This window comes from Oncorhynchus mykiss, chromosome 13 (genome assembly GCF_057628025.1).
Source record: "Oncorhynchus mykiss isolate SJ-2025 chromosome 13, ASM5762802v1, whole genome shotgun sequence".
NCBI lineage: Eukaryota > Metazoa > Chordata > Actinopteri > Salmoniformes > Salmonidae > Oncorhynchus > Oncorhynchus mykiss.
Genome location: NC_143034.1, coordinates 14,050,001 through 14,075,000, shown reverse-complemented (window position 1 = coordinate 14,075,000; position 25,000 = coordinate 14,050,001). Strand labels below are relative to the sequence as shown.

Sequence of the window (25,000 nt, the reverse complement as noted above, 5' to 3'; positions counted from 1 at the left end):
CTCTGTTGGGCATCAGGGTGGCTATGTGGAAGATGGCTGAGGAGAGGAGGAGAGGGGGGTTAGTGGGAGTACAGACAGACTGACCCCTCTGTTGGGCATCACCTGAACCCTGGGGTACAGAGTAACACCTGTAAGTAGAAATACAGTCACCCTGCATGATGTCATCGTGCCAGCAGTAGGTAAACTCCCCGTCATCTCCATACTGGTCTAGACCCCCCAGGAAGATCTGGTCTGGATCACAGTCCTTCAGGTGGATCAGCTTCCCCAGGCCGGTCAGGAAGCCAGCGTAGCGGTTAGAACCATACTCATTGGACAGGATGGACACCTCGTTGAATACCTGGGGTAGGGAGCAGGAAGGAGAGAGGGAGAGGGGGAGGGAGAGGAAGGAGAGAGGGAGAGGGGGGGAGGAAGGAGAGAGGGAGGGAGAGGAAGGAGAGAGGGAGAGGGAGAGGAATGAGAGAGGGGGAGGGAGAGGAAGGAGAGAGGGGAGAGGGGGAGGAATGAGAGGGAGAGAGGGGGAGGAGGGAGAGAGGGGGAGGAAGGAGAGAGGGAGAGGGAGAGGAAGGAGAGAGGGAGAGGGGGAGGGAGAGGAAGGAGAGAGGGAGAGGGGGAGGGAGAGGAAGGAGAGAGGGAGAGAGGGGGAGGAAGGGGAGAGGGAAAGGGAGAGAGGGGGGGAGGAGAGAGGGAAAGGGGGAGGGAGAGGGGGAGGGAGAGGGAGAGAGGGGGGGAAGGAGAGAGGGAAAGGGGGAGGGAGAGGGGGAAAGGTGGAGGACGAGGGAGAGGGAGAGAGGGAAAGGGGGAGGGGGAGGGAGAGAGGGGGAGGAAGGAGAGAGGGAGAGAGGGGAGGAAGGAGAGAGGGAGAGGGGGAAAGGGGGAGGGAGAAAGTCAGTTCATTAAAGGTTGTTTTGGTTGTACCCAAACCTGTAGTTAGTCTAGCGGCCGGCTACCCAAACCTGTAGCTAGTCTAGCGGCCGGCTACCCAAACCTGTAGCTAGTCTAGCGGCCGGCTACCCAAACCTGTAGCTAGTCTAGCGGCCAGCTACCCAAACCTGTAGCTAGTCTAGCGGCCGGCTACCCAAACCTGTAGCTAGTCTAGCGGCCAGCTACCCAAACCTGTAGTTAGTCTAGCGGCCGGCTACCCAAACCTGTAGCTAGTCTAGCGGCCAGCTACCCAAACCTGTAGCTAGTCTAGCGGCCGGCTACCCAAACCTGTAGTTAGTCTAGCGGCCAGCTACCCAAACCTGTAGCTAGTCTAGCGGCCGGCTACCCAAACCTGTAGCTAGTCTAGCGGCCAGCTACCCAAACCTGTAGCTAGTCTAGCGGCCAGCTACCCAAACCTGTAGCTAGTCTAGCGGCCAGCTACCCAAACCTGTAGCTAGTCTAGCGGCCAGCTACCCAAACCTGTAGCTAGTCTAGCGGCCAGCTACCCAAACCTGTAGCTAGTCTAGCGGCCGGCTACCCAAACCTGTAGCTAGTCTAGCGGCCAGCTACCCAAACCTGTAGCTAGTCTAGCGGCCGGCTACCCAAACCTGTAGTTAGTCTAGCGGCCGGCTACCCAAACCTGTAGCTAGTCTAGCAGCCAGCTACCCAAACCTGTAGTTAGTCTAGCGGCCAGCTACCTAAACCTGTAGCTAGTCTAGCAGCCAGCTACCCAAACCTGTAGCTAGTCTAGCGGCCAGCTACCCAAACCTGTAGCTAGTCTAGCGGCCAGCTACCCAAACCTGTAGCTAGTCTAGCGGCCAGCTACCCAAACCTGTAGCTAGTCTAGCGGCCAGCTACCCAAACCTGTAGCTAGTCTAGCGGCCAGCTACCCAAACCTGTAGCTAGTCTAGCGGCCAGCTACCCAAACCTGTAGTTAGTCTAGCAGCCGGCTACCCAAACCTGTAGTTAGTCTAGCAGCCGGCTACCCAAACCTGTAGTTAGTCTAGAGGCCGGCTACCCAAACCTGTAATAATCATGGTTGAATTCCAGACCGATTGGCCCCCATTGATCTTCTCCAAGCCCCGAGGCAAAGTGTGTAGAATTGTAGGAATTTGATCACAAACATCTCTCTCCACCCCATGGCAATATATGGATTGCAGGAAATGTTTAGATTAATCTGGTCTCACCTGTCCAGCTCCGACAAACACCACTCCAATCTTATGGGTATCATACGGAGGCATCTGGTCCAAAACCTTCACCGCTCTGTCGATCAGCTAAGAGAGAGAGAGACACTGTCGATCAGCTAGGGGGGAGAGAGAGAGAGTTGGAGGAGAGAGAGAGAGAGAGTTGGAGGAGAGAGAGAGAGAGAGTTGGAGGAGAGAGAGAGAGAGAGTTGGAGGAGAGAGAGCGCGAGAGAGAGAGAGTTGGAGGAGAGAGAGCGCGAGAGAGAGAGAGTTGGAGGAGAGAGAGCGCGAGAGAGAGAGAGTTGGAGGAGAGAGAGCGCGAGAGAGAGAGAGTTGGAGGAGAGAGAGCGCGAGAGAGAGAGAGTTGGAGGAGAGAGAGCGCGAGAGAGAGAGAGTTGGAGGAGAGAGAGCGCGAGAGAGAGAGAGTTGGAGGAGAGAGAGCGCGAGAGAGAGAGAGTTGGAGGAGAGAGCGAGAGAGAGAGAGTTGGAGGAGAGAGCGAGAGAGAGAGAGTTGGAGGAGAGAGCGAGAGAGAGAGAGTTGGAGGAGAGAGCGAGAGAGAGAGAGTTGGAGGAGAGAGCGAGAGAGAGAGAGTTGGAGGAGAGAGCGAGAGAGAGAGTTGGAGGAGAGAGCGAGAGAGAGTTGGAGGAGAGAGCGAGAGAGAGAGTTGGAGGAGAGAGCGAGAGAGAGAGTTGGAGGAGAGAGCGAGAGAGAGAGTTGGAGGAGAGAGCGAGAGAGAGTTGGAGGAGAGAGCGAGAGAGTGTTGGAGGAGAGAGCGAGAGAGTGTTGGAGGAGAGAGCGAGAGAGTGTTGGAGGAGAGAGCGAGAGAGTGTTGGAGGAGAGAGCGAGAGAGAGTTGGAGGAGAAAGACACACACAAACACACACACACTCACCTGGGACTTGGGCAGCAGGAGAGGCTTGTTGGCCTCGTTGCCAAAGAAGGGAGAGTGGTAGAGCTGAAGGAACACAAAACTACAGGACAGGGGGAGAGAGAAAAGCATTAGGAAAGGCTCTGTGTGTGTGTGTGTGTGTGTGTGTGTGTGTGTGTGTGTGTGTGTATATAACCTGGGACTGAGTCCACTGGTCTTCTCAGTGTTGGTGGGTCCGGGCCGGGTGGTGTGGTACGCGTCTCCTCCTATCCTCTCTCTCCTGGAGGAGGGGGCCGACACTGAGATGGTGTGACCCCTGGGACGGTGCCCTCCGCTGGGGGACAGGGGTCCAGGCTGGTGGGGCGCTGGGAACTCCAACCTCATCCTGACTCCCTGCGAGGAAGAGGAATCTCCTCCTCCTCCCGATGTCCCAGACAACCCCCCTGTCACTGGGGTGGTATCCCCACTCTGATTCTGTCTGTTCACCCCTCCTCCACTCTCCACCTTCTCCATCTCTTTCTCCACCGGGGGCTGTTGTGGCTGGCTCTTCGCCTCCGAGGGGGACCGAACCCCGGGTGCCTCTCCTCCTCCGGCCCCGGGTCCTGTTGTGGTCTTGGGGAAGGCCTCTGGTAGGGTCTGGAGCTCAGGGGAGGAGCTGGACTTGTTGAGGGTCTGGGTCTCAGGCTGGTTCTGGGTCTGGGTCTGGAAGGGGAGCTCTGGGCCTTGGCTGCACGGGGTGGAGGGGGCCAGGGGGGGCTGGTCGATGGGGATGAACCCCTCACTCACCTCCTCCAGGGTGGACTTCTCATCCTCCTGGCTGGAACTGGAGGAGGACTGAGGGGAAGAACGGATGAAAAACATCAATGTCTCCCAAAAACCACCTGCCATAATCTATTGGCTGTAGCAGTACTACTCCCCCTGTCTGTAGAGTACTACTCCCCCTGTACTCCCCCTGTCTGTAGAGTACTACTCCCCCTGTCTGTAGAGTACTACTCCCCCTGTACTCCCCCTGTCTGTAGAGTACTACTCCCCCTGTCTGTAGAGTACTACTCCCCCTGTCTGTAGCAGTACTACTCCCCCTGTCTGTAGAGTACTACTCCCCCTGTCTGTAGAGTACTACTCCCCCTGTCTGTAGTGTACTACTCCCCCTGTCTGTAGAGTACTACTCCCCCTGTCTGTAGAGTACTACTCCCCCTGTCTGTAGAGTACTACTCCCCCTGTCTGTAGAGTACTACTCCCCCTGTCTGTAGCAGTACTACTCCCCCTGTCTGTGCAGTACTACTCCCCCTGTCTGTAGAGTACTACTCCCCCTGTCTGTAGAGTACTACTCCCCCTGTCTGTAGAGTACTACTCCCCCTGTCTGTAGAGTCCTACTCCCCCTGTCTGTAGAGTACTACTCCCCCTGTCTGTAGCAGTACTACTCCCCCTGTCTGTAGAGTACTACTCCCCCTGTCTGTAGTGTACCACTCCCCCTGTCTGTAGCAGTACTACTCCCCCTGTCTGTAGAGTACCACTCCCCCTGTCTGTAGAGTACCACTCCCCCTGTCTGTAGTGTACCACTCCCCCTGTCTGTAGCAGTACTACTCCCCCTGTCTGTAGAGTACTACTCCCCCTGTCTGTAGAGTACCACTCCCCCTGTCTGTAGTGTACCACTCCCCCTGTACTCCCCCTGTCTGTAGCAGTACTACTCCCCCTGTCTGTAGAGTACTACTCCCCCTGTCTGTAGAGTACTACTCCCCCTGTCTGTAGAGTACTACTCCCCCTGTCTGTAGAGTACTACTCCCCCTGTCTGTAGAGTACTACTCCCCCTGTCTGTAGCAGTACTACTCCCCCTGTCTGTAGAGTACTACTCCCCCTGTCTGTAGAGTACTACTCCCCCTGTCTGTAGAGTACTACTCCCCCGTGCTGTAGAGTACTACTCCCCCTGTCTGTAGAGTACTACTCCCCCGTGCTGTAGAGTACTACTCCCCCTGTCTGTAGAGTACTACTCCCCCTGTACTCCCCGTCTGTAGAGTACTACTCCCCCTGTACTCCCCCTGTCTGTAGAGTACTACTCCCCCTGTCTGTAGCAGTACTACTCCCCCTGTCTGTAGAGTACTACTCCCCCTGTACTCCCCCTGTCTGTAGAGTACTACTCCCCCTGTCTGTAGAGTACTACTCCCCCTGTCTGTAGAGTACTACTCCCCCTGTACTCCCCCTGTCTGTAGAGTACTACTCCCCCTGTCTGTAGCAGTACTACTCCCCCTGTCTGTAGAGTACTACTCCCCCTGTACTCCCCCTGTCTGTAGAGTACTACTCCCCCTGTCTGTAGAGTACTACTCCCCCTGTCTGTAGAGTACTACTCCCCCTGTCTGTAGAGTACTACTCCCCCTGTCTGTAGAGTACTACTCCCCCTGTCTGTAGAGTACTACTCCCCCTGTCTGTAGAGTACTACTCCCCCTGTCTGTAGAGTACTACTCCCCCTGTCTGTAGAGTACTACTCCCCCTGTCTGTAGAGTACTACTCCCCCTGTCTGTAGAGTACTACTCCCCCTGTCTGTAGAGTACTACTCCCCCTGTCTGTAGCAGTACTACTCCCCCTGTCTGTAGCAGTACTACTCCCCCTGTCTGTAGCAGTACTACTCCCCCTGTCTGTAGAGTACTACTCCCCCTGTCTGTAGAGTACTACTCCCCCTGTCTGTAGAGTACTACTCCCCCTGTCTGTAGCAGTACTACTCCCCCTGTCTGTAGCAGTACTACTCCCCCTGTCTGTAGAGTACTACTCCCCCTGTACTCCCCCTGTCTGTAGAGTACTACTCCCCCTGTACTCCCCCTGTCTGTAGAGTACTACTCCCCCTGTCTGTAGCAGTACTACTCCCCCTGTCTGTAGAGTACTACTCCCCCTGTACTCCCCCTGTCTGTAGAGTACTACTCCCCCTGTACTCCCCCTGTCTGTAGAGTACTACTCCCCCTGTACTCCCCCTGTCTGTAGAGTACTACTCCCCCTGTCTGTAGCAGTACTACTCCCCCTGTCTGTAGAGTACTACTCCCCCTGTACTCCCCCTGTCTGTAGAGTACTACTCCCCCTGTACTCTCCCTGTCTGTAGAGTACTACTCCCCCTGTCTGTAGAGTACTACTCCCCCTGTACTCCCCCTGTCTGTAGAGTACTACTCCCCCTGTCTGTAGCAGTACTACTCCCCCTGTCTGTAGCAGTACTACTCCCGCTGTCTGTAGAGTACTACTCCCCCTGTCTGTAGCAGTACTACTCCCCCTGTCTGTAGAGTACTACTCCCCCTGTCTGTAGAGTACTACTCCCCCTGTCTGTAGCAGTACTACTCCCCCTGTCTGTAGAGTACTACTCCCCCTGTCTGTAGAGTACTACTCCCCCTGTCTGTAGAGTACTACTCCCCCTGTACTCCCCCTGTCTGTAGAGTACTACTCCCCCTGTACTCTCCCTGTCTGTAGAGTACTACTCCCCCTGTCTGTAGAGTACTACTCCCCCTGTACTCCCCCTGTCTGTAGAGTACTACTCCCCCTGTCTGTAGCAGTACTACTCCCCCTGTCTGTAGCAGTACTACTCCCCCTGTCTGTAGGAGTACTACTCCCCCTGTCTGTAGCAGTACTACTCCCCCTGTCTGTAGAGTACTACTCCCCCTGTCTGTAGAGTACTACTCCCCCTGTCTGTAGCAGTACTACTCCCCCTGTCTGTAGAGTACTACTCCCCCTGTACTCCCCCTGTCTGTAGAGTACTACTCCCCCTGTCTGTAGCAGTACTACTCCCCCTGTCTGTAGAGTACTACTCCCCCTGTACTCCCCCTGTCTGTAGAGTACTACTCCCCCTGTCTGTAGAGTACTACTCCCCCTGTCTGTAGCAGTACTACCCCCCCTGTCTGTAGCAGTACTACTCCCCCTGTCTGTAGGAGTACTACTCCCCCTGTCTGTAGAGTACTACTCCCCCTGTCTGTAGAGTACTACTCCCCCTGTCTGTAGAGTACTACTCCCCCTGTCTGTAGCAGTACTACTCCCCCTGTCTGTAGTGTACTACTCCCCCTGTCTGTAGAGTACTACTCCCCCTGTCTGTAGAGTACTACTCCCCCTGTCTGTAGCAGTACTACTCCCCCTGTCTGTAGGAGTACTACTCCCCCTGTCTGTAGCAGTACTACTCCCCCTGTCTGTAGCAGTACTACTCCCCCTGTCTGTAGCAGTACTACTCCCCCTGTCTGTAGTGTACTACTCCCCCTGTCTGTAGAGTACTACTCCCCCTGTCTGTAGCAGTACTACTCCCCCTGTCTGTAGTGTACTACTCCCCCTGTCTGTAGAGTACTACTCCCCCTGTCTGTAGAGTACTACTCCCCCTGTCTGTAGCAGTACTACTCCCCCTGTCTGTAGTGTACTACTCCCCCTGTCTGTAGAGTACTACTCCCCCTGTCTGTAGAGTACTACTCCCCCTGTCTGTAGCAGTACTACTCCCCCTGTCTGTAGAGTACTACTCCCCCTGTCTGTAGAGTACTACTCCCCCTGTCTGTAGAGTACTACTCCCCCTGTCTGTAGGGTACTACTCCCCCTGTCTGTAGTGTACTACTCCCCCTGTCTGTAGAGTACTACTCCCCCTGTACTCCCCCTGTCTGTAGAGTACTACTCCCCCTGTCTGTAGAGTACTACTCCCCCTGTCTGTAGAGTACTACTCCCCCTGTCTGTAGAGTACTACTCCCCCTGTCTGTAGCAGTACTACTCCCCCTGTCTGTAGCAGTACTACTCCCCCTGTCTGTAGAGTACTACTCCCCCTGTCTGTAGAGTACTACTCCCCCTGTCTGTAGCAGTACTACTCCCCCTGTCTGTAGCAGTACTACTCCCCCTGTCTGTAGAGTACTACTCCCCCTGTCTGTAGAGTACTACTCCCCCTGTCTGTAGTGTACTACTCCCCCTGTCTGTAGTGTACTACTCACCCTGTCTGTAGCAGTACTACTCCCCCTGTCTGTAGCAGTACTACTCCCCCTGTACTCCCCCTGTCTGTAGCAGTACTACTCCCCCTGTACTCCCCCTGTCTGTAGCAGTACTACTCCCCCTGTACTCCCCCTGTCTGTAGCAGTACTACTCCCCCTGTCTGTAGCAGTACTACTCCCCCTGTCTGTAGCAGTACTACTCCCCCTGTCTGTAGTGTACTACTCCCCCTGTCTGTAGAGTACTACTCCCCCTGTCTGTAGAGTACTACTCCCCCTGTACTCCCCCTGTCTGTAGAGTACTACTCCCCCTGTCTGTAGTGTACTACTCCCCCTGTCTGTAGTGTACTACTCACCCTGTCTGTAGTGTACTACTCACCCTGCTGAGTGTTCTAGGGGGCAGGGCCTTGGTGAACTTGTCAGCAGCGATGTAGATGGGTTCAGAGGGCATGGCCTCAAACTTCTCCGCCTCTGGGCAATCAGAGGGGTAGTCTACGTGGCCCCTGACCCCTGTCCCCTCTAGCACTACCACAGAGTCTACAGCAGGGGGCGACAGAGAGGAGAGGGTTAGAGAGGGGACGAGGGACACACAGATACCACAGAGTCTACAGCAGGGGGCGACAGAGAGGAGAGGGGACGAGGGACACACAGAGTCTACAGCAGGGGGCAACGGAGGAGAGGGGACGAGGGACACAGATACCACAGAGTCTACAGCAGGGGGCGACAGAGAGGAGAGGGGACGAGGGACACACAGATACCACAGAGTCTACAGCAGGGGGCGACCGAGAGGAGAGGGGACGAGGGACACACAGATACCCATGGCAACGAACGCAACAGCATACACAGAAAAACATCATTAATGAACACATTTAATAAACACACAAGTAATAAAACACACACACACGACAAAGAAACAAAAAACTCACAGAAAAAAAACCGACAAAAACACACACTAAACTACCTCTACTTTGCACCCTTATGTTAATTTACAAACTACCACCTGTAGTATACCAGACCACCACTAAGTGGTCACACACCTCCTAAACACACACACACACACACAGAGATCAAACAGAATCAGAAGCATTACACGTATCGATCAGTGATCAAACAGAATCAGTAACTCAGTCAGGCAGGCGCACACACACACACACACACACACACACACACACACACACACACACACACACACGCAGGGAGACAGATCAAAGAGCAGACTTGCAGGCAGCAGCATATCAGTCATTGGCTCATCATCATTGGTAACATCATCATTGGTAACATCATCATTGGTAACATCATCATTGGTAACATCATCATTGGTAACATCATCATTGGTAACATCATCATTGGTAACATCATCATTGGTAACATCATCATTGGCTCATCATCATTGGTAACATCATCATTGGTAACATCATCATTGGTAACATCATCATTGGTAACATCATCATTGGTAACATCATCATTGGTAACATCATCATTGGTAACATCATCATTGGTAACATCTATTTGATGCGTCTTCAAACACGTGTGGTCGGTCGGTCGGTGGGTCGGTCGGTCGGTGGGTCGGTCGGTCGGTGGGTCGGTGGGTATACTGTAGGATACAGTATACCCACCGACTGACAGCAACAGAATATTACAATGAACACTTAGCACCATGACACCTCACAAAACATGACATTATTGGGTGGTGTGGTGACCAGAATGATATCCCTAACACAAAATGGTGACCAGAATGATATCCCTAACACAAAATGGTGACCAGAATGATATCCCTAACACAAAATGGTGACCAGAATGATATCCCTAACACAAAATGGTGACCAGAATGATATCCCTAACACAGAATGGTGACCAGAATGATATCCCTAACACAAAATGGTGACCAGAATGATATCCCTAACACAGAATGGTGACCAGAATGATATCCCTAACACAAAATGGTGACCAGAATGATATCCCTAACACAAAATGGCCAGCAGAGAAGCCAGAAAGAAGTGTTTGTGTCCTGGATGAGGTCTGTCTTGACTATGTTACATGCATAACCTCTATGACGATGTCATGGGGTGAAGAGTCAGGAGGTTAGAGGTTAAAAGAAAAAAGGAGACAGGAAGTACATTCCAGGACCACAGGACAAGGGGGTCACATGTTAGAAAACCATCAAAAGTGTCATTAAATTATCATGAACAAATCCAGTCATAGGATTGGTTCATCTTGGCGGCGGGTTGATTAATCGATTGAAACGATTGGCCCGTGAGTTTGTGTGTGTCATCATCTCTCTCCAGTGGTGGCCCGACATGTTAGTGACACGTGATGACACGGGACGTGGGGGGGGGCACACATATGTTGGGGCATAGGAGGCTGGTGAGGGGAGGACGCGCTCACAGTAATGGATGGAATAGATGGATGGACGGGTTTGATTTACCATTCATTCATTCTGTTCCGTTACTGTGAGCCCATCCTCACATTTAAAGTGCCACCACTGGTTTGGGGTGAGGCTCGTGTTGGGGGCGTGGCCACGCTGCTTGTACCTGCCCAGGAAATGCTCCGTTGGAGCCGAACCGGAACTGGGGGCGGGGCGAAGGACAGACCCAGAGAGGAGAGAGAGCCCACTGGACGAGCCAGGTCGCCATTCAACACAGCAGAGCCAATCACAAATTAGCATGACAGGAAATGGGAAAATAATAAAGCAATCCAAAAAAAGATGAGGATAAAATGAATTTACAGTGGAGGGAAAACAGTAGGAATTAAAATATGACAAAAAAATAAGATAGTGGATAAAATACCAAATTAAATTCACAATATATAAAATAGGGAACTAGTAACAAAATATATGTGAAACACACGACAGACAATGATGGAACTAGCGATGTGTGTGTGATCTGTTTGTGAGAGAAGTCTAGCACCATTTCATCTTACCAAACCGGAACAAGAAACAGTGTTTGTTCACGAGGATCAACCTGAACAAGGTGCATCTATGATTCGATCTACAAATCACCCAGCTACTCAATGAAAGGACATTTGACTGATTCTGATGATTTAGAGATTAGTGAATCTGTGGAGCATCTAAACTCAGACTGGCCCTCATGAACAAGTAGAGAGAGCAGAGAGAGGAGAGGAGAGAGAGGAGAGGAGAGAGAGGAGAGCAGAGAGAGGAGAGGAGAGGAGAGGAGAGGAGAGAGAGAGGATAAGGAAGAGAGGAGAGAGAGGAGGGGAGAGAGAGGATAAGGGAGAAGGGAGAGAGGAGAGGAGAGAGAGGAGAGGAGAGAGAGGAGAGCAGAGAGACCAGAGAGAGGAGAGACCAGAGAGAGGAGAGACCAGAGAGAGTAGAGGAGAGAGAGGAGAACAGAGAGGAGAGCAGACTGGAGAGCAGACTGGAGGGAGGTTCATTCATGTTCAGTGAAGTACAGCAGGAGTTCCTTCTCAAAAACCTGGCAGTGACTGGGGAGCTGTACTGGGTGGTGACTGGGGAGCTGTACTGGGTGGTGACTGGGGAGCTGTACTGGGGAGCTGTACTGGGTGGTGACTGGGGAGCTGTACTGGGTGGTGACTGGGGAGCTGTACTGGGTGGTGACTGGGGAGCTGTACTGGGTGGTGACTGGGGAGCTGTACTGGGGAGCTGTACTGGGGTGGTGACTGGGGAGCTGTACTGGGGAGCTGTACTGGGGTGGTGATTGGGGAGCTGTACTGGGGTGGTGATTGGGGAGCTGTACTGGGGTGGTGACTGGGGAGCTGTACTGGGGTGGTGACTGGGGAGCTGTACTGGGGTGGTGATTGGGGAGCTGTACTGGGTGGTGATTGGGGAGCTGTACTGGGTGGTGATTGGGGAGCTGTACTGGGTGGTGATTGGGGAGCTGTACTGGGTGGTGACTGGGGAGCTGTACTGGGTGGTGACTGGGGAGCTGTACTGGGTGGTGACTGGGGAGCTGTACTGGGTGGTGACTGGGGAGCTGTACTGGGTGGTGACTGGGGAGCTGTACTGGGGTGCTGTACTGGGGTGGTGACTGGGGAGCTGTACTGGGGTGGTGACTGGGGAGCTGTACTGGGGTGGTGACTGGGGAGCTGTACTGGGGTGGTGACTGGGGAGCTGCACTGGGGTGGTGACTGGGGAGCTGCACTGGGGTGGTGACTGGGGAGCTGCACTGGGGTGGTGACTGGGGAGCTGCACTGGGGAGCTGCACTGGGGTGGTGACTGGGGAGCTGCGCTGGGGTGGTGACTGGGGAGCTGCACTGGGGTGGTGACTGGGGAGCTGCACTGGGGTGGTGACTGGGGAGCTGCACTGGGGTGGTGACTGGGGAGCTGCACTGGGGTGGTGACTGGGGAGCTGCACTGGGGTGGTGACTGGGGAGCTGTACTGGGGTGGTGACTGGGGAGCTGTACTGGGGTGGTGACTGGGGAGCTGTACTGGGGTGGTGACTGGGGAGCTGCACTGGGGTGGTGACTGGGGAGCTGCACTGGGGTGGTGACTGGGGAGCTGCACTGGGGTGGTGACTGGGGAGCTGCACTGGGGTGGTGACTGGGGAGCTGCACTGGGGAGCTGTACTGGGTGGTGACTGGGGAGCTGTACTGGGTGGTGCCTGGGGAGCTGTACTGGAGTGGTGACTGGGGAGCTGTACTGGGGAGCTGTACTGGGGTGGTGACTGGGGAGCTGTACTGGGGTGGTGACTGGGGAGCTGTACTGGGGTGGTGATTGGGGAGCTGTACTGGGGTGGTGACTGGGGAGCTGTACTGGGGTGGTGACTGGGGAGCTGTACTGGGGTGGTGACTGGGGAGCTGTACTGGGTGGTGATTGGGGAGCTGTACTGGGTGGTGATTGGGGAGCTGTACTGGGTGGTGATTGGGGAGCTGTGCTGGGTGGTGATTGGGGAGCTGTACTGGGTGGTGATTGGGGAGATGTACTGGGTGGTGATTGGGGAGATGTACTGGGTGGTGATTGGGGAGCTGTACTGGGTGGTGAATGGGGAGCTGTACTGGGTGGTGATTGGGGAGCTGTAATGGGTGGTGACTGGGGAGCTGTACTGGGTGGTGACTGGGGAGCTGTACTGGGTGGTGACTGGGGAGCTGTACTGGGTGGTGACTGGGGAGCTGTACTGGGTGGTGACTGGGGAGCTGTACTGGGTGGTGACTGGGGAGCTGTACTGGGTGGTGACTGGGGAGCTGTACTGGGTGGTGACTGGGGAGCTGTACTGGGTGGTGACTGGGGAGCTGTACTGGGTGGTGACACACACTGTCCCCTCCCACCAACACACACTGTCCCCTCCCACCAACACACACTGTCCCCTCCCACCAACACACACACTGTCCCCTCCCACCAACACACACACTGTCCCCTCCCACCAACACACACACTGTCCCCTCCCACCAACACACACACTGTCCCCTCCCACCAACACACACACTGTCCCCTCCCACCAACACACACACTGTCCCCTCCCACCAACACACACACTGTCCCCTCCCACCAACACACACTGACCCCTACCATCAACACACACTTATAATATCCAACACACCACTACACCCCTCTCCCTCCTCACCTGTGTTAGAGCGCTGGATGAGTCCAGGCTTGCCCCCTTGGATGGGTCCAGGGGGGTTAAGGACTACGGGGGTCGGGGCGGGGGTGGCTGTGCTGGCGGGGGCGCTGGCAGTCTGAGTGGGGGGCTCCTTGACCCCCTCCATGGCCATGAGGACAGAGGACAGCTCCTGGAGAGGCATGTTACCCAGCTCAGAGGAGAAGGGACTGGGAGGGTTCTCCAGACACATCAACCAGCTGGTGTTACCTGGACAGGAGAGAAGTCAATTACCCCCCTGGAGTCCAATGACGCCCCGGTGTGTCAATCTAAGTCACATCACAAAATCCCCATCAAAATCCGTCAGTTTAAGCGAAAATCGGTCTTATCACGTAAACGGGGTCCTAACGTTTTTTTTTATATCAAATAGCCAAATGATCCACAGTATGACATAAAACCATTCCATATGACAGCTTAGCACCCCCCACCTCCAATGACTTAGACTTTTAGGAATTAACCAATTAACCAAAGGGGTGCGTCACTTGAGTGGGTTGAGTCACTGATGTGATCTTCCTGTCTGTGTTGGCGCCCCCCCTTGGGTTGTGCCGTGGCGGAGATCTTTGTGGGCTATACTCTGCCTTGTCTCAGGATGGAAAGTTGGTGGTTGAAGATATCCCTCTAGTGGTGTTGGGGCTGTGCTTTAGCAAAGTGGGTGGGGTTATATCCTTCCTGCTTAACCCTGTCCGGGGGTATCATTGGATGGGGCCACAGTGTCTCCTGACCCCTCCTGTCTCAGCCTCCAGTATTTTAGCTGCAGTAGTTTATGTGTCGGGGGGCTAGGGTCAGTTTGTTATATCTGGAGTACTTCTCCTGTCCTATTCGGTGTCCTGTGTGAATCTAAGTGTGCGTTCTCTAATTCTCTTTCTTTCTCTCTCTCTCTCTCTCGGAGGACCTGAGCCCTAGGATCATGCGTCAGGACTACCTGGCACGATGACTCCTTGCTGTCCCCAGTCCACCTGGCCGTGCTGACCTTGCACCCTCGACAACCACTGTGATTACTATTATTTGACCATGCTAGTCATTTATGAACATTTGAATATCTTAGCCATGTTCTGTTATAATCTCCACCCGGCACAGCCAGAAGAGGACTGGCCACCCCACATAGCCTGGTTCCTCTCTAGGTTTCTTCCTAGGTTTTGGCCTTTCTAGGGAGTTTTTCCTAGCCACCGTGCTTCTACACCTGCATTGCTTGCTGTTTGGGGTTTTAGGCTGGGTTTCTGTACAGCACTTGGAGATCTCAGCTGATGTAAAAAGGGCTTTATAAATACATTTGATGTGATTGGAATTAGTCAGGTCAGAGGAGGAAGAGAGATGGAGAAGAAAAGAGAGAAAATAATCTAAAATGGTCTGTATCTTCCGTGTGTAAACAGATGAAGAGGAAGTTATTCAACAGGTGTGTGTGTGTGTGTGTGTGTGTGTGTGTGTGTGTGTGTGTGTGTGTGTGTGTGTGTGTGTGTGTGTGTGTGTGTGTTTACCTGAGGGTCTGCGTATGAAGATCTCAGCCCATCCCTGGGTCAGAACGGGAAGGAACTCTGCCAGGCTGGGCTTGTCTTTGAGAGGGTCCTTAGGGGGGGCACAGGGGGAAGGAGAGGGGGGCTCCAGGCCATCCAGACAGGGGCCAGAGGAGGAGGAGGGGGGAGAGAGGGGGACACCACACAGCTCTCCCCCCTCAGAGGGTGAGACCAGGGGGCTGAGGCTCTGGGCTGGACCTGCACGGAGGGCATGGCCACCTGAGGGGGGAGAAGGAGAAAGAACAGGTGGAGAGAAGGAGGAATTAGTGACATATCACCATCCCTACCTTACATGGAACGAAGGAGAGATAGAGAGACCCCTTCAGATTAGTGGATTCAGCTATTTCAGCCACGCCCGTTGCCCCAGAACATTACAGAACAGCCATGCAATCTCCAAAGACAAACATTGGCAGTAGAATGGCCTTACTGAAAAGCTTAGTGACTTACGTGGCACCATCATAGGATGCCACCTTTCCAACAAGTCAGTTCGTCAAATTTCTGCCCTGTTAGAGCTGCCCTGGTCAACTGTAAGTGCTGTTATTGTGAAGTGGAAACGTCAAGGAGCAACAACGGCTCAGACGCGCAGTGGTAGGCCACACAAGCTTAAAAGAACGGGACCGCCGAGTGCTGTCCTCGGATGCAACACTCATTTCTGAGTTCCAAACTGCCTCTGGAAGCAAACTCAGCACAAGAACTGTTCGTTGGGAGCTTCATGAAATGGTTTTCCATGGCCGAGCAGCCGCACACAAGTCTAAGATCACCATGCGCAATGCCAAGCGTCGGCTGGAGTGGTGTAAAGCTCTCCACCATTGTACTCTGGAGCAGTGGAAACGCGTTCTCTGGAGTGATGAATCACACTTCACCCTCTGGCAGTCCCGACGGACAAATCTGGGTTTAGTGGATGCCAGGAAAACGCTACCTGCCCCAATGCATAGTGCTAACTGTAAAGTTTGGTGGAGGGGGCTGTTTTCTGGGGCTGTTTTTCATGGTTCGGGCTAGGCCCCTTAGTCCCAGTGAAGGGAAATCTTTACACTACAGCATACAATGACATTCTAGAGGACTCTGTGCTTTCAAAATTGTGGTAATCGTTTGGGGAAGGCCCTTTCCTGTTTCAGCATGACAATGCCCCTGTGCACAAAGCGAGATCCATGCAGAAATGGTTTTGTCAAGGTTGGTGTAGAAGAACTTGACTGGCGGGCACAAAGCCCTGACCTCAACCCCATCAAACACCTTTAAGATGAATTGGAACACCAACTGCGAGCCAGGCCTAAATCGCATAACATCAGTGTCCGACCTCACTAATGCTCGTGGGTGAACAGAAGCAAGTCCCTGCAGCAATGTTCCAACATCTAGTGGAAAGCCTTCCCAGGAGAGTGGAGGCTGTTATAGCAGCAATGCTCCAACATCTAGTGGAAAGCTTTCCCAGAAGAGTGGAGGCTGTTATAGCAGCAATGTTCCAACATCTAGTGGAAAGCCTTCCCAGAAGAGTGGAGGCTGTTATAGCAGCAATGTTCCAACATCTAGTGGAAAGCCTTCCCAGAAGAGTGGAGGGGGACCAACTCAATATTAATGCCCACGATTTTGGAATGAGATGTTCACCACATACTTTAGATCATGTAGTGTATAGAATAGATAGCTAGATAGAGAGAACGTCCTCTTCCTACCTGACACGGATCGTGCTCTGATGACAGTAGAGAGAGAGAAGGATAGAGAAGGATAGAGAGTGAGAGACAGAGAGTTCCTCATCTTCCTACCTTCAATGGATCATACTTTGATGACAGTAGAGAGAGAAGGATAGAGAGTGAGAAGGATAGAGAGAGTTCCTCCTCTTCCTACCTGACATGGATCGTACTCTGATGACAGTAGAGAGAGAAGGATAGAGAGTGAGAGATAGATAGAGAGAAGGATAGAGAGTGAGAGACAGAGAGTTCCTCCTCTTCCTACCTGACATGGATCGTACTCTGATGACAGTAGAGAGAGAGAAGGATAGAGAGTGAGAGAGACAGAGAGAGTTCCTCCTCTTCCTACCTGACATGGATCGTACTCTGATGCGTGAGGCTCTGTTGAGCTGTTGACTGGACTGGGACTCCAGTTTGGCCGGAGCCTCTTTGGTCTGACGGGTGTGGAGGGAGGGGTCTGACCTACAGGGGGCAAGAGAGAGACCGGATATTACTGACAGTAGGTGTGTTACCGTGTGTGTATGGGTTACAGTGTGGTTGTGTATGGGTTACCGTGTGTGTGTGTGTGTGTGTGTGTGTGTGTATATGGGTTACCGTGTGTGTGTGTGTGTGTGTGTTACCGTGTGTGTGTGTGTGTGTGTGTGTGTGTGTATATGGGTTACAGTGTGTGTATATGGGTTACTGTGTGTGTGTGTGGTTACCTGGTCATCTCTCCCCCTCCTCCCAGCCTCTCAGCCATGTCCATTCCCAGTAGGGCCTGGCTCCTGTGTGTGTGTGGGTGGTTACCTGGTCATCTCTCCCACTCCTCCCAGCCTCTCAGCCATGTCCATTCCCAGTAGGACCTGGCTCCTGTGTGTGTGTGTGTGGGTGGTTACCTGGTCATCTCTCCCACTCCTCCCAGCCTCTCAGCCATGTCCATTCCCAGTAGGGCCTGGCTCCTGTGTGTGTGTGGGTGGTTACCTGGTCATCTCTCCCCCTCCTCCCAGCCTCTCAGCCATGTCCATTCCCAGTAGGGCCTGGCTCCTGTGTGTGTGTGGGTGGTTACCTGGTCATCTCTCCCACTCCTCCCAGCCTCTCAGCCATGTCCATTCCCAGTAGGACCTGGCTCCTGTGTGTGTGTGTGTGGGTGGTTACCTGGTCATCTCTCCCCCTCCTCCCAGCCTCTCAGCCATGTCCATTCCCAGTAGGGCCTGGCTCCTGTGTGTGTGTGGGTGGTTACCTGGTCATCTCTCCCCCTCCTCCCAGCCTCTCAGCCATGTCCATTCCCAGTAGGACCTGGCTCCTGTGTGTGTGTGTGTGGGTGGTTACCTGGTCATCTCTCCCCCTCCTCCCAGCCTCTCAGCCATGTCCATTCCCAGTAGGGCCTGGCTCCTGTGTGTGTGTGGGTGGTTACCTGGTCATCTCTCCCCCTCCTCCCAGCCTCTCAGCCATGTCCATTCCCAGTAGGACCTGGCTCCTGTGTGTGTGTGTGGGTGGTTACCTGGTCATCTCTCCCCCTCCTCCCAGCCTCTCAGCCATGTCCATTCCCAGTAGGGCCTGGCTCCTGACCCCACCACTGGTCGTTATGGTGATCAGCTTGTTACCCACCAGCCAGGTCATACTGCGACCCCCCGCCAGAAGGAACTCTGCTATAGGAGACCTGGCAAAGGTTAAGGGTCAGGGGTTAAGTCAAGGTCACTTAGTTCCGAGGGCTTATGGCAGTTGATAATCATAGAAGACCTCGTGTCCTTTTCCCCGTTGTGATTGGGTGAATAATGAAGACTAGAGTATAGACCTCGTGTCCTTTCCCCCGTTGTGATTGGGTGAATAATGAAGACTAGAGTATAGACCTCGTGTCCTTTCCCCCGTTGTGATTGGGTGAATAATGAAGACTAGAGTGAAGACCCACGAGGTCACTAATAAAGGCAGAAAATATCCCGTGGTCAACCCCCCCGTCCGTGCGTACCTCTTGGGCAGGGCTGAGAAGTTGGAGAAGACGTATCGAGCCATCATGTCCAGACAGGTCTCCGTTAACTCCAGGTGGACGGTCTTTAACCCATCGTCTGCCTGGCTCACGGTGTTCTCGTCAGAAGAACCCAGACTACACGTGGTGCTGGAGGTGTGCATCCTACAGCCAGGGGGTGTCAGATAAGGGTGTCAGAGAGGGTGTCAGATAAGGGTGTCAGAGAGGGTGTCAGATAAGGGTGTCAGATAAGGGTGTCAGATAAGGGTGTCAGATAAGGGTGTCAGATAAGGGTGTCAGATAGGGTGTCAGAGAGGGGTCCCAGATAAGGGTGTCCGAGAGGGTGTCAGAGAGACACACACACCAGTGGAGGCTGCTGAGGGGAGGACGGCTCATAATGACGGCTGGAACGGAGTGAATGGAATCAAAACACATTCTATAAGTATAAATAACCGTTGATACCATTACAACTACTCCCTTCCAGACAATATTATGAGCCGTCCTCCCCTCAGCAGCCTCCGCTGACACACACACACACACAGTTTGCAAGATCCACACACACACACACAGTTTGCAAGATCCACACACACACGGTTTGCAAGATCCACACACACACGGTTTGCAAGATCCACACACACACGGTTTGCAAGATCCACACACACACGGTTTGCAAGATCCACACACACACAGTTTGCAAGATCCACACACACACGGTTTGCAAGATCCACACACACACGGTTTGCAAGATCCACACACACACAGTTTGCAAGATCCACACACACACAGTTTGCAAGATCCACACACACACGGTTTGCAAGATCCACACACACGGTTTGCAAGATCCACACACACACAGTTTGCAAGATCCACACACACACAGTTTGCAAGATCCACACACACACGGTTTGCAAGATCCACACACACACGGTTTGCAAGATCCACACACACACAGTTTGCAAGATCCACACACACACAGTTTGCAAGATCCACACACACACGGTTTGCAAGATCCACACACACACGGTTTGCAAGATCCACACACACGGTTTGCAAGATCCACACACACGGTTTGCAAGATCCACACACACACGGTTTGCAAGATCCACACACGCGGTTTGCAAGATCCACACACGCAGCATTGCATTCTCCCACACACAGCCTGGCTCTTATCTTTCTCTCAGGTGTACACCTCTGATGTACACAAACACAGATGAGCCAATCTCTCTCCCACACACACACAAACAAGCTGGGACCTCTCTCCCACACACACAAACAAGCTGGGACTTGGTATAAGTAACTGTAGCGGCAACCTGGGCGCTTGAAGTCACCCGTTCCCTCTGTGGATGTGAAGTGCTATGCTTACTGCTGACAGGGTGTCTCTTCTACAAAGGCCCGGGAACCACGGCTGGTGTCAGAGATAGAGGAAGACCAGGCGCTTTTATGTTGAAGGAGAGAGAGAGGAAGACCAGGCGCTTTTATGTTGAAGGAGAGAGAGAGGAAGACCAGGCGCTTTTATGTTGAAGGAGAGAGAGAGAGAACACTAGAACAACATGCTGCACAGAACTCAAGGCCCGGTGGAACTGATGTACCGTAATATCCCAGTCACCTGATCTACATCTCCCTTCAGCATTCCTCCCTGGAGACCCCCCATTGCATCCCGGTAACCACGGTAACCACCGTCAGGGGAAACGGAACACACAGCTACTGTTCTGTAGGACAAGTTACGCCGGTCTTCAAGGGGAGTGACATCGCCACAGGGAACGGGTTTGACGTAGGAACCGAGAGTTCAGACAAACACCGTCCAAACTACAACAGGAAGTAGTTAGGAAGTAATCTTATGGACAGATACTTTCAGCCTCTATGTCCACACATCTACATGATATACTAGATATTGAGAAGACTGTGTTTTAAACTAATGTAGATCATTCAAACTGTCTGCCTGTCTGTCTCCCTCCCTGTCTGTCTGTCTGTCTCCCTCCCTGTCTGTCTGCCTGTCTGTCTGTCTCCCTCCCTGTCTGCCTGTCTGTCTTAGTGTTATGTTATGTTGTATTGAAGTTCAACTAAACAGGTGTTCCATTGAAGGACAGATACAACCTGATGATACCTGGAGACAAAGGCCTTTATGAGCTAATAGAACGCTGCTCTGAATGTCCTCTACAACAACAGCTGGAGACAAAGGCCTTTATGAGCTAATAGAACGCTGCTCTGAATGTCCTCAACAACAACAGCTGGAGACAAAGGCCTTTATGAGCTAATAGAACGCTGCTCTGAATGTTCTCTACAACAACAGCTGGAGACAAAGGCCTTTATGAGCTAATAGAACGCTGCTCTGAATGTCCTCTACAACAACAGCTGGAGACAAAGGCCTTTATGAGCTAATAGAACGCTGCTCTGAATGTCCTCAACAACAACAGCTGGAGACAAAGGCCTTTATGAGCTAATAGAACGCTGCTCTGAATGTTCTCTACAACAACAGCTGGAGACAAAGGCCTTTATGAGCTAATAGAACGCTGCTCTGAATGTTCTCTACAACAACAGCTGGAGACAAAGGCCTTTATGAGCTAATAGAACGCTGCTCTGAATGTCCTCTACAACAACAGCTGGAGACAAAGGCCTTTATGAGCTAATAGAACGCTGCTCTGAATGTTCTCTACAACAACAGCTGGAGACAAAGGCCTTTATGAGCTAATAGAACGCTGCTCTGAATGTCCTCTACAACAACAGCTGGAGACAAAGGCCTTTATGAGCTAATAGAACGCTGCTCTGAATGTCCTCAACAACAACAGCTGGAGACAAAGGCCTTTATGAGCTAATAGAACACTGCTCTGAATGTCCTCTACAACAACAGCTGGAGACAAAGGCCTTTATGAGCTAATAGAACGCTGCTCTGAATGTTCTCTACAACAACAGCTGTCTGCCTGTTGCTATGGAGTTAAGAGGTACAGACTGAAGGACATGGAGAAGGGGACCCTTCAAATTAAATTACAGATTATCTGAATGGCAGTTAAAAGAGAGTGTGTGTGTGTGTGTGTGTGTGTGTAAGCAGACCACCAGTGGTAGGTAGTCAGAACACCTGTAGCCAGTAGGTGTCGGCTGAGGCACCAAGTCGGTTGTCGCGTTCCAAATGGCACCCTATTCCCTATGCAGTGCACTACTTTAGACCACGGCCCATAGGCAACCCCATAGGGCTCTGGTCAAAGGCAGTGCACTATGAAGGGAACAGTGTGCCGTGTGAGACGTTGCCATAGTCACACAGAGGCGTTGCCATAGTCACACACTGAGGCGTTGCCATAGTCACACACTGAGGCAAGTCTGTTAGACCTTCTGTTCGAGGAATCCCAAATACTGTACTTTCTTATAGGCACAGATCTAGGATCAGCTCAACTGGCCCCAATCCTATCCCTAACCATTAGAGGGGAAACACAAAACAGATCTAGGATCAACTCAACTGGCCCCAATCCTATCCCTAACCATTAGAGGGGAAACACAAAACTGGTCTTGGATCTGTGTGTAACGGGGAAGCTCCTCAGGCTGTCTAGTGATCGTCTCCTGCACCCTGCTGGTCAGGAGGGGGACTGACAGTTATACAGATTGTAACAGGGCCTGGTAAACTACACACTTCTTCCTCCGTCTCCTGGTACTTCAGTAGCCTGGTCCCAGATCAGTTCTTCCCTCTCCTTGGGATAATTTGGATTAGAACTAGTACTTCAGTAGCCTGGTCCCAGATCAGTTTGTGCTCTTGCCAACTCCATAGGAGGTCATTGTCAAGACAAATTGTTTGGCATGACGATGAGTTACCGTGATAACAAACAGACTGGCTAGTATTTGAGAGCTGACTAGTTGAGTGTCAGCTGAACTAATTCCCCATCTGACAGACTGCTCAATAACAACCTATGGACTCCTATGGGTTTGAGATACACAGATGGAAAGAAATGATGACACATTATCTAACCACCATTCACTTTTCACTCAGCCGCTCTCGCAGTCAGCCGCGCTCTCACAGTCAGCCGCGCTCTCACAGTCAGCCGCGCTCTCACAGTCAGCCGCGCTCTCACAGTCAGCCGCTCTCTCACAGTCAGCCGCTCTCTCACAGTCAGCCGCTCTCTCACAGTCAGCCGCTCTCTCACAGTCAGCCGCTCTCTCACAGTCAGCCGCTCTCTCACAGTCAGCCGCTCTCTCACAGTCAGCCGCTCTCTCACAGTCAGCCGCTCTCTCACAGTCAGCCGCTCTCTCACAGTCAGCCGCTCTCTCACAGGTAGCCACTCTCACAGTCAGCCACTCTCACAGTCAGCCACTCTCACAGTCAGCCACTCTCACAGTCAGCCACTCTCACAGTCAGCCACTCTCACAGTCAGCCACTCTCACAGTCAGCCACTCTCACAGTCAGCCACTCTCACAGTCAGCCACTCTCACAGGTATGTGTAGTGATTGGTGCATGGCAGGAGTCATTGAGTCAGTTGGAGACAGACACCACAAAACCCCCAACTCAGTCAGTCACTCGGTCATAGATGAGGGGTAGCATAATTCTGGTAACTTTCCCCAAAATTCCCAGACATCCCAATTGGAATATTCCTCGAATCTAGAAGGAATGATCGTGAAATCCAGGAATTTTCCAACCGGGATTTCTTGAAAATCTCGGAATTGTGGGAAAGTTACCTTAATTTTGTAACTCAGATAATCAAGGAATCCCAACATCCCACAAACAGACAGATGGTTGTAAATCAGCGTAGCGGAACACGGAGCATCTGTGGGTCAAACAAACGCAAAGCAACAGAAAACCACACAGGCAGCATGCAAAGCATGTGTGTAAGACTGGCTTCTCATTGGCCCAGAACACAATAGTCCCTTCCCACAGGGAAGAGGAAAAGCCAATCATTGGTAGCAGTGGCTGTCAGTCTTATCGTCTCAGTACACTGCTTGGAGTAGGGCCATGTTTTTCTCCAGCCATTCAGTCAGTCAGTAAATTAAATCCAGTCGGCACAGCAAAACCCAGCAAACACCACAACCGAAAACAAACAAAAAATAACTATTCATAACAAACCAAAGCATCAAGAGAAATGAAAGAAGCCAAAACGGGGTTAACAGGAAAACATCGACAGAAATCTAGATGTTTTCCAAAGCACAAACTGCATGCAAGGAAATCACTCAAATGTCGTTAAAAAAAAAAAAAGATGCCGATTGCAGCCCAGAACCACTCAACACATCCTCCTCCAGCATGCCACCGCCACCCAACCCAGGTTTCCCTGGCAACCGCCCACCGGTCCTTATGACGACGGCTCCCCCCCCCCCCCCACCAAGCCCCCCCCCCCCCAACGGAAGCAAGAAATGTTATTTTCTGGGTTTTATTTCCTGGTTACCCAGAGTGCTCTCTACCTGCGCACCGCGTGCTCGGAGACGCTGATGCTTCGGGAGCGGAAGGCGTCCATGGCCGACAGATCTCTCAGCTCTTTAACGGGAGAGCCGGTACTCGCCGCGACGCCCGCTGCCATTGACGCCTGCTGCTGCTGCTGGTGGGCCTTCGCCATTTTGGCTGCCCGTAGGCTGGGACCATGGCAACGTGGCAGGAGTGGAGGGTGGAAGGTGTGGGGGGTAGGGGGCAGGTTGGTGTGTGTGAGATAGGGGGTGGGATTGTGTGTTGGAAAGAGGGACAGAGTAGGGGTGGGCGAGGGAGGTAAGGGCGGGGGGAGAGAGGTAACGGCCAACAGGAAACGGAAATCAGGATATGTCGCCCGTCACGTCAGAAAGGGCCCCGAACGACCACCAGGTGACCAACGGAGACACGGGCAAGGGGGTGGGGCACGAAGGTCAAAGGGTCAGAGGGCGAAGGTCAGGGGGATGAGCAAAAGAGAGTGTGCCAATAGCAATGGAGGGATCCAAGGTGTCAGGGCCCACCCACAACGCAGCACCCAGTCAGAGGAGGGGATGGGGGGGTCAAGTCAACCGAAGAGTAAACAAAAAACAAACAAACAAAAACAAGTTGAGAAAATTAACAGCAGTAAAACACTATGAATCGCACAAATAGGAACAGAAATATCAGAAAGGAAGGAACAACTATAAAGCAACAGGGAGATAAACAGCATCAGCTTTTTCCACAACAAACACAAACTACTCCTGAAAGAAAATGAGACGTCATCACATTGAGCAGTAAGAGGAGAAGCCGACGTTGCCATGACTCAGGAAGCATCCCAAAATGGCACCCTATTCCCTCTACAGTGCACCACCCTATGGGTCAAAAGTAGTGCCCTGTGAAGGGAATAGGCTGCCATTTGGGACACAGTGATCTGTTATAGGAGGATGGACTCCGAGCAGGAGGGGTTCAAATCAACACAACTGAAACAACCAACTGAAGAGATCGGCACGGCCTGAGGAGGGTTAATATAAACCAATGAGCACAACAAGGGGGAA

At 52.7% G+C, this 25,000-nt stretch overlaps 1 protein-coding gene across 10 annotated transcripts in view; it reads right to left on the bottom strand.

The window, feature by feature from the left end:
- Positions 1-25,000, bottom strand: part of tsc2 (TSC complex subunit 2) — a 67,547-nt gene that overhangs the window by 10,455 nt on the left and 32,092 nt on the right. Inside the window, exons 26-38 of one of the 10 annotated variants that reach the window (XM_090195279.1) lie at positions 23,969-24,136; positions 18,599-18,760; positions 18,134-18,292; positions 17,003-17,115; positions 14,939-15,193; positions 13,431-13,673; positions 10,424-10,504; positions 8,272-8,429; positions 3,170-3,807; positions 2,998-3,076; positions 2,109-2,195; positions 151-337; positions 1-36 (exon numbers count right to left, since the gene is read on the bottom strand). The exon at positions 1-36 is cut by the window's left edge and continues 110 nt beyond it. In XM_090195279.1, the coding sequence (XP_090051405.1) occupies positions 1-36; positions 151-337; positions 2,109-2,195; positions 2,998-3,076; positions 3,170-3,807; positions 8,272-8,429; positions 10,424-10,504; positions 13,431-13,673; positions 14,939-15,193; positions 17,003-17,115; positions 18,134-18,292; positions 18,599-18,760; positions 23,969-24,136 (2,366 nt within the window). Of the gene's footprint in view, positions 37-150; positions 338-2,108; positions 2,225-2,997; positions 3,077-3,169; positions 3,808-8,271; positions 8,430-10,423; positions 10,505-13,430; positions 13,674-14,938; positions 15,194-17,002; positions 17,116-18,133; positions 18,293-18,598; positions 18,761-23,968; positions 24,137-25,000 lie in introns of all 10 variants that reach the window. The other 9 variants (XR_016485660.1, XM_090195275.1, XM_090195280.1 and 6 more) reach the window with 9 other exon arrangements.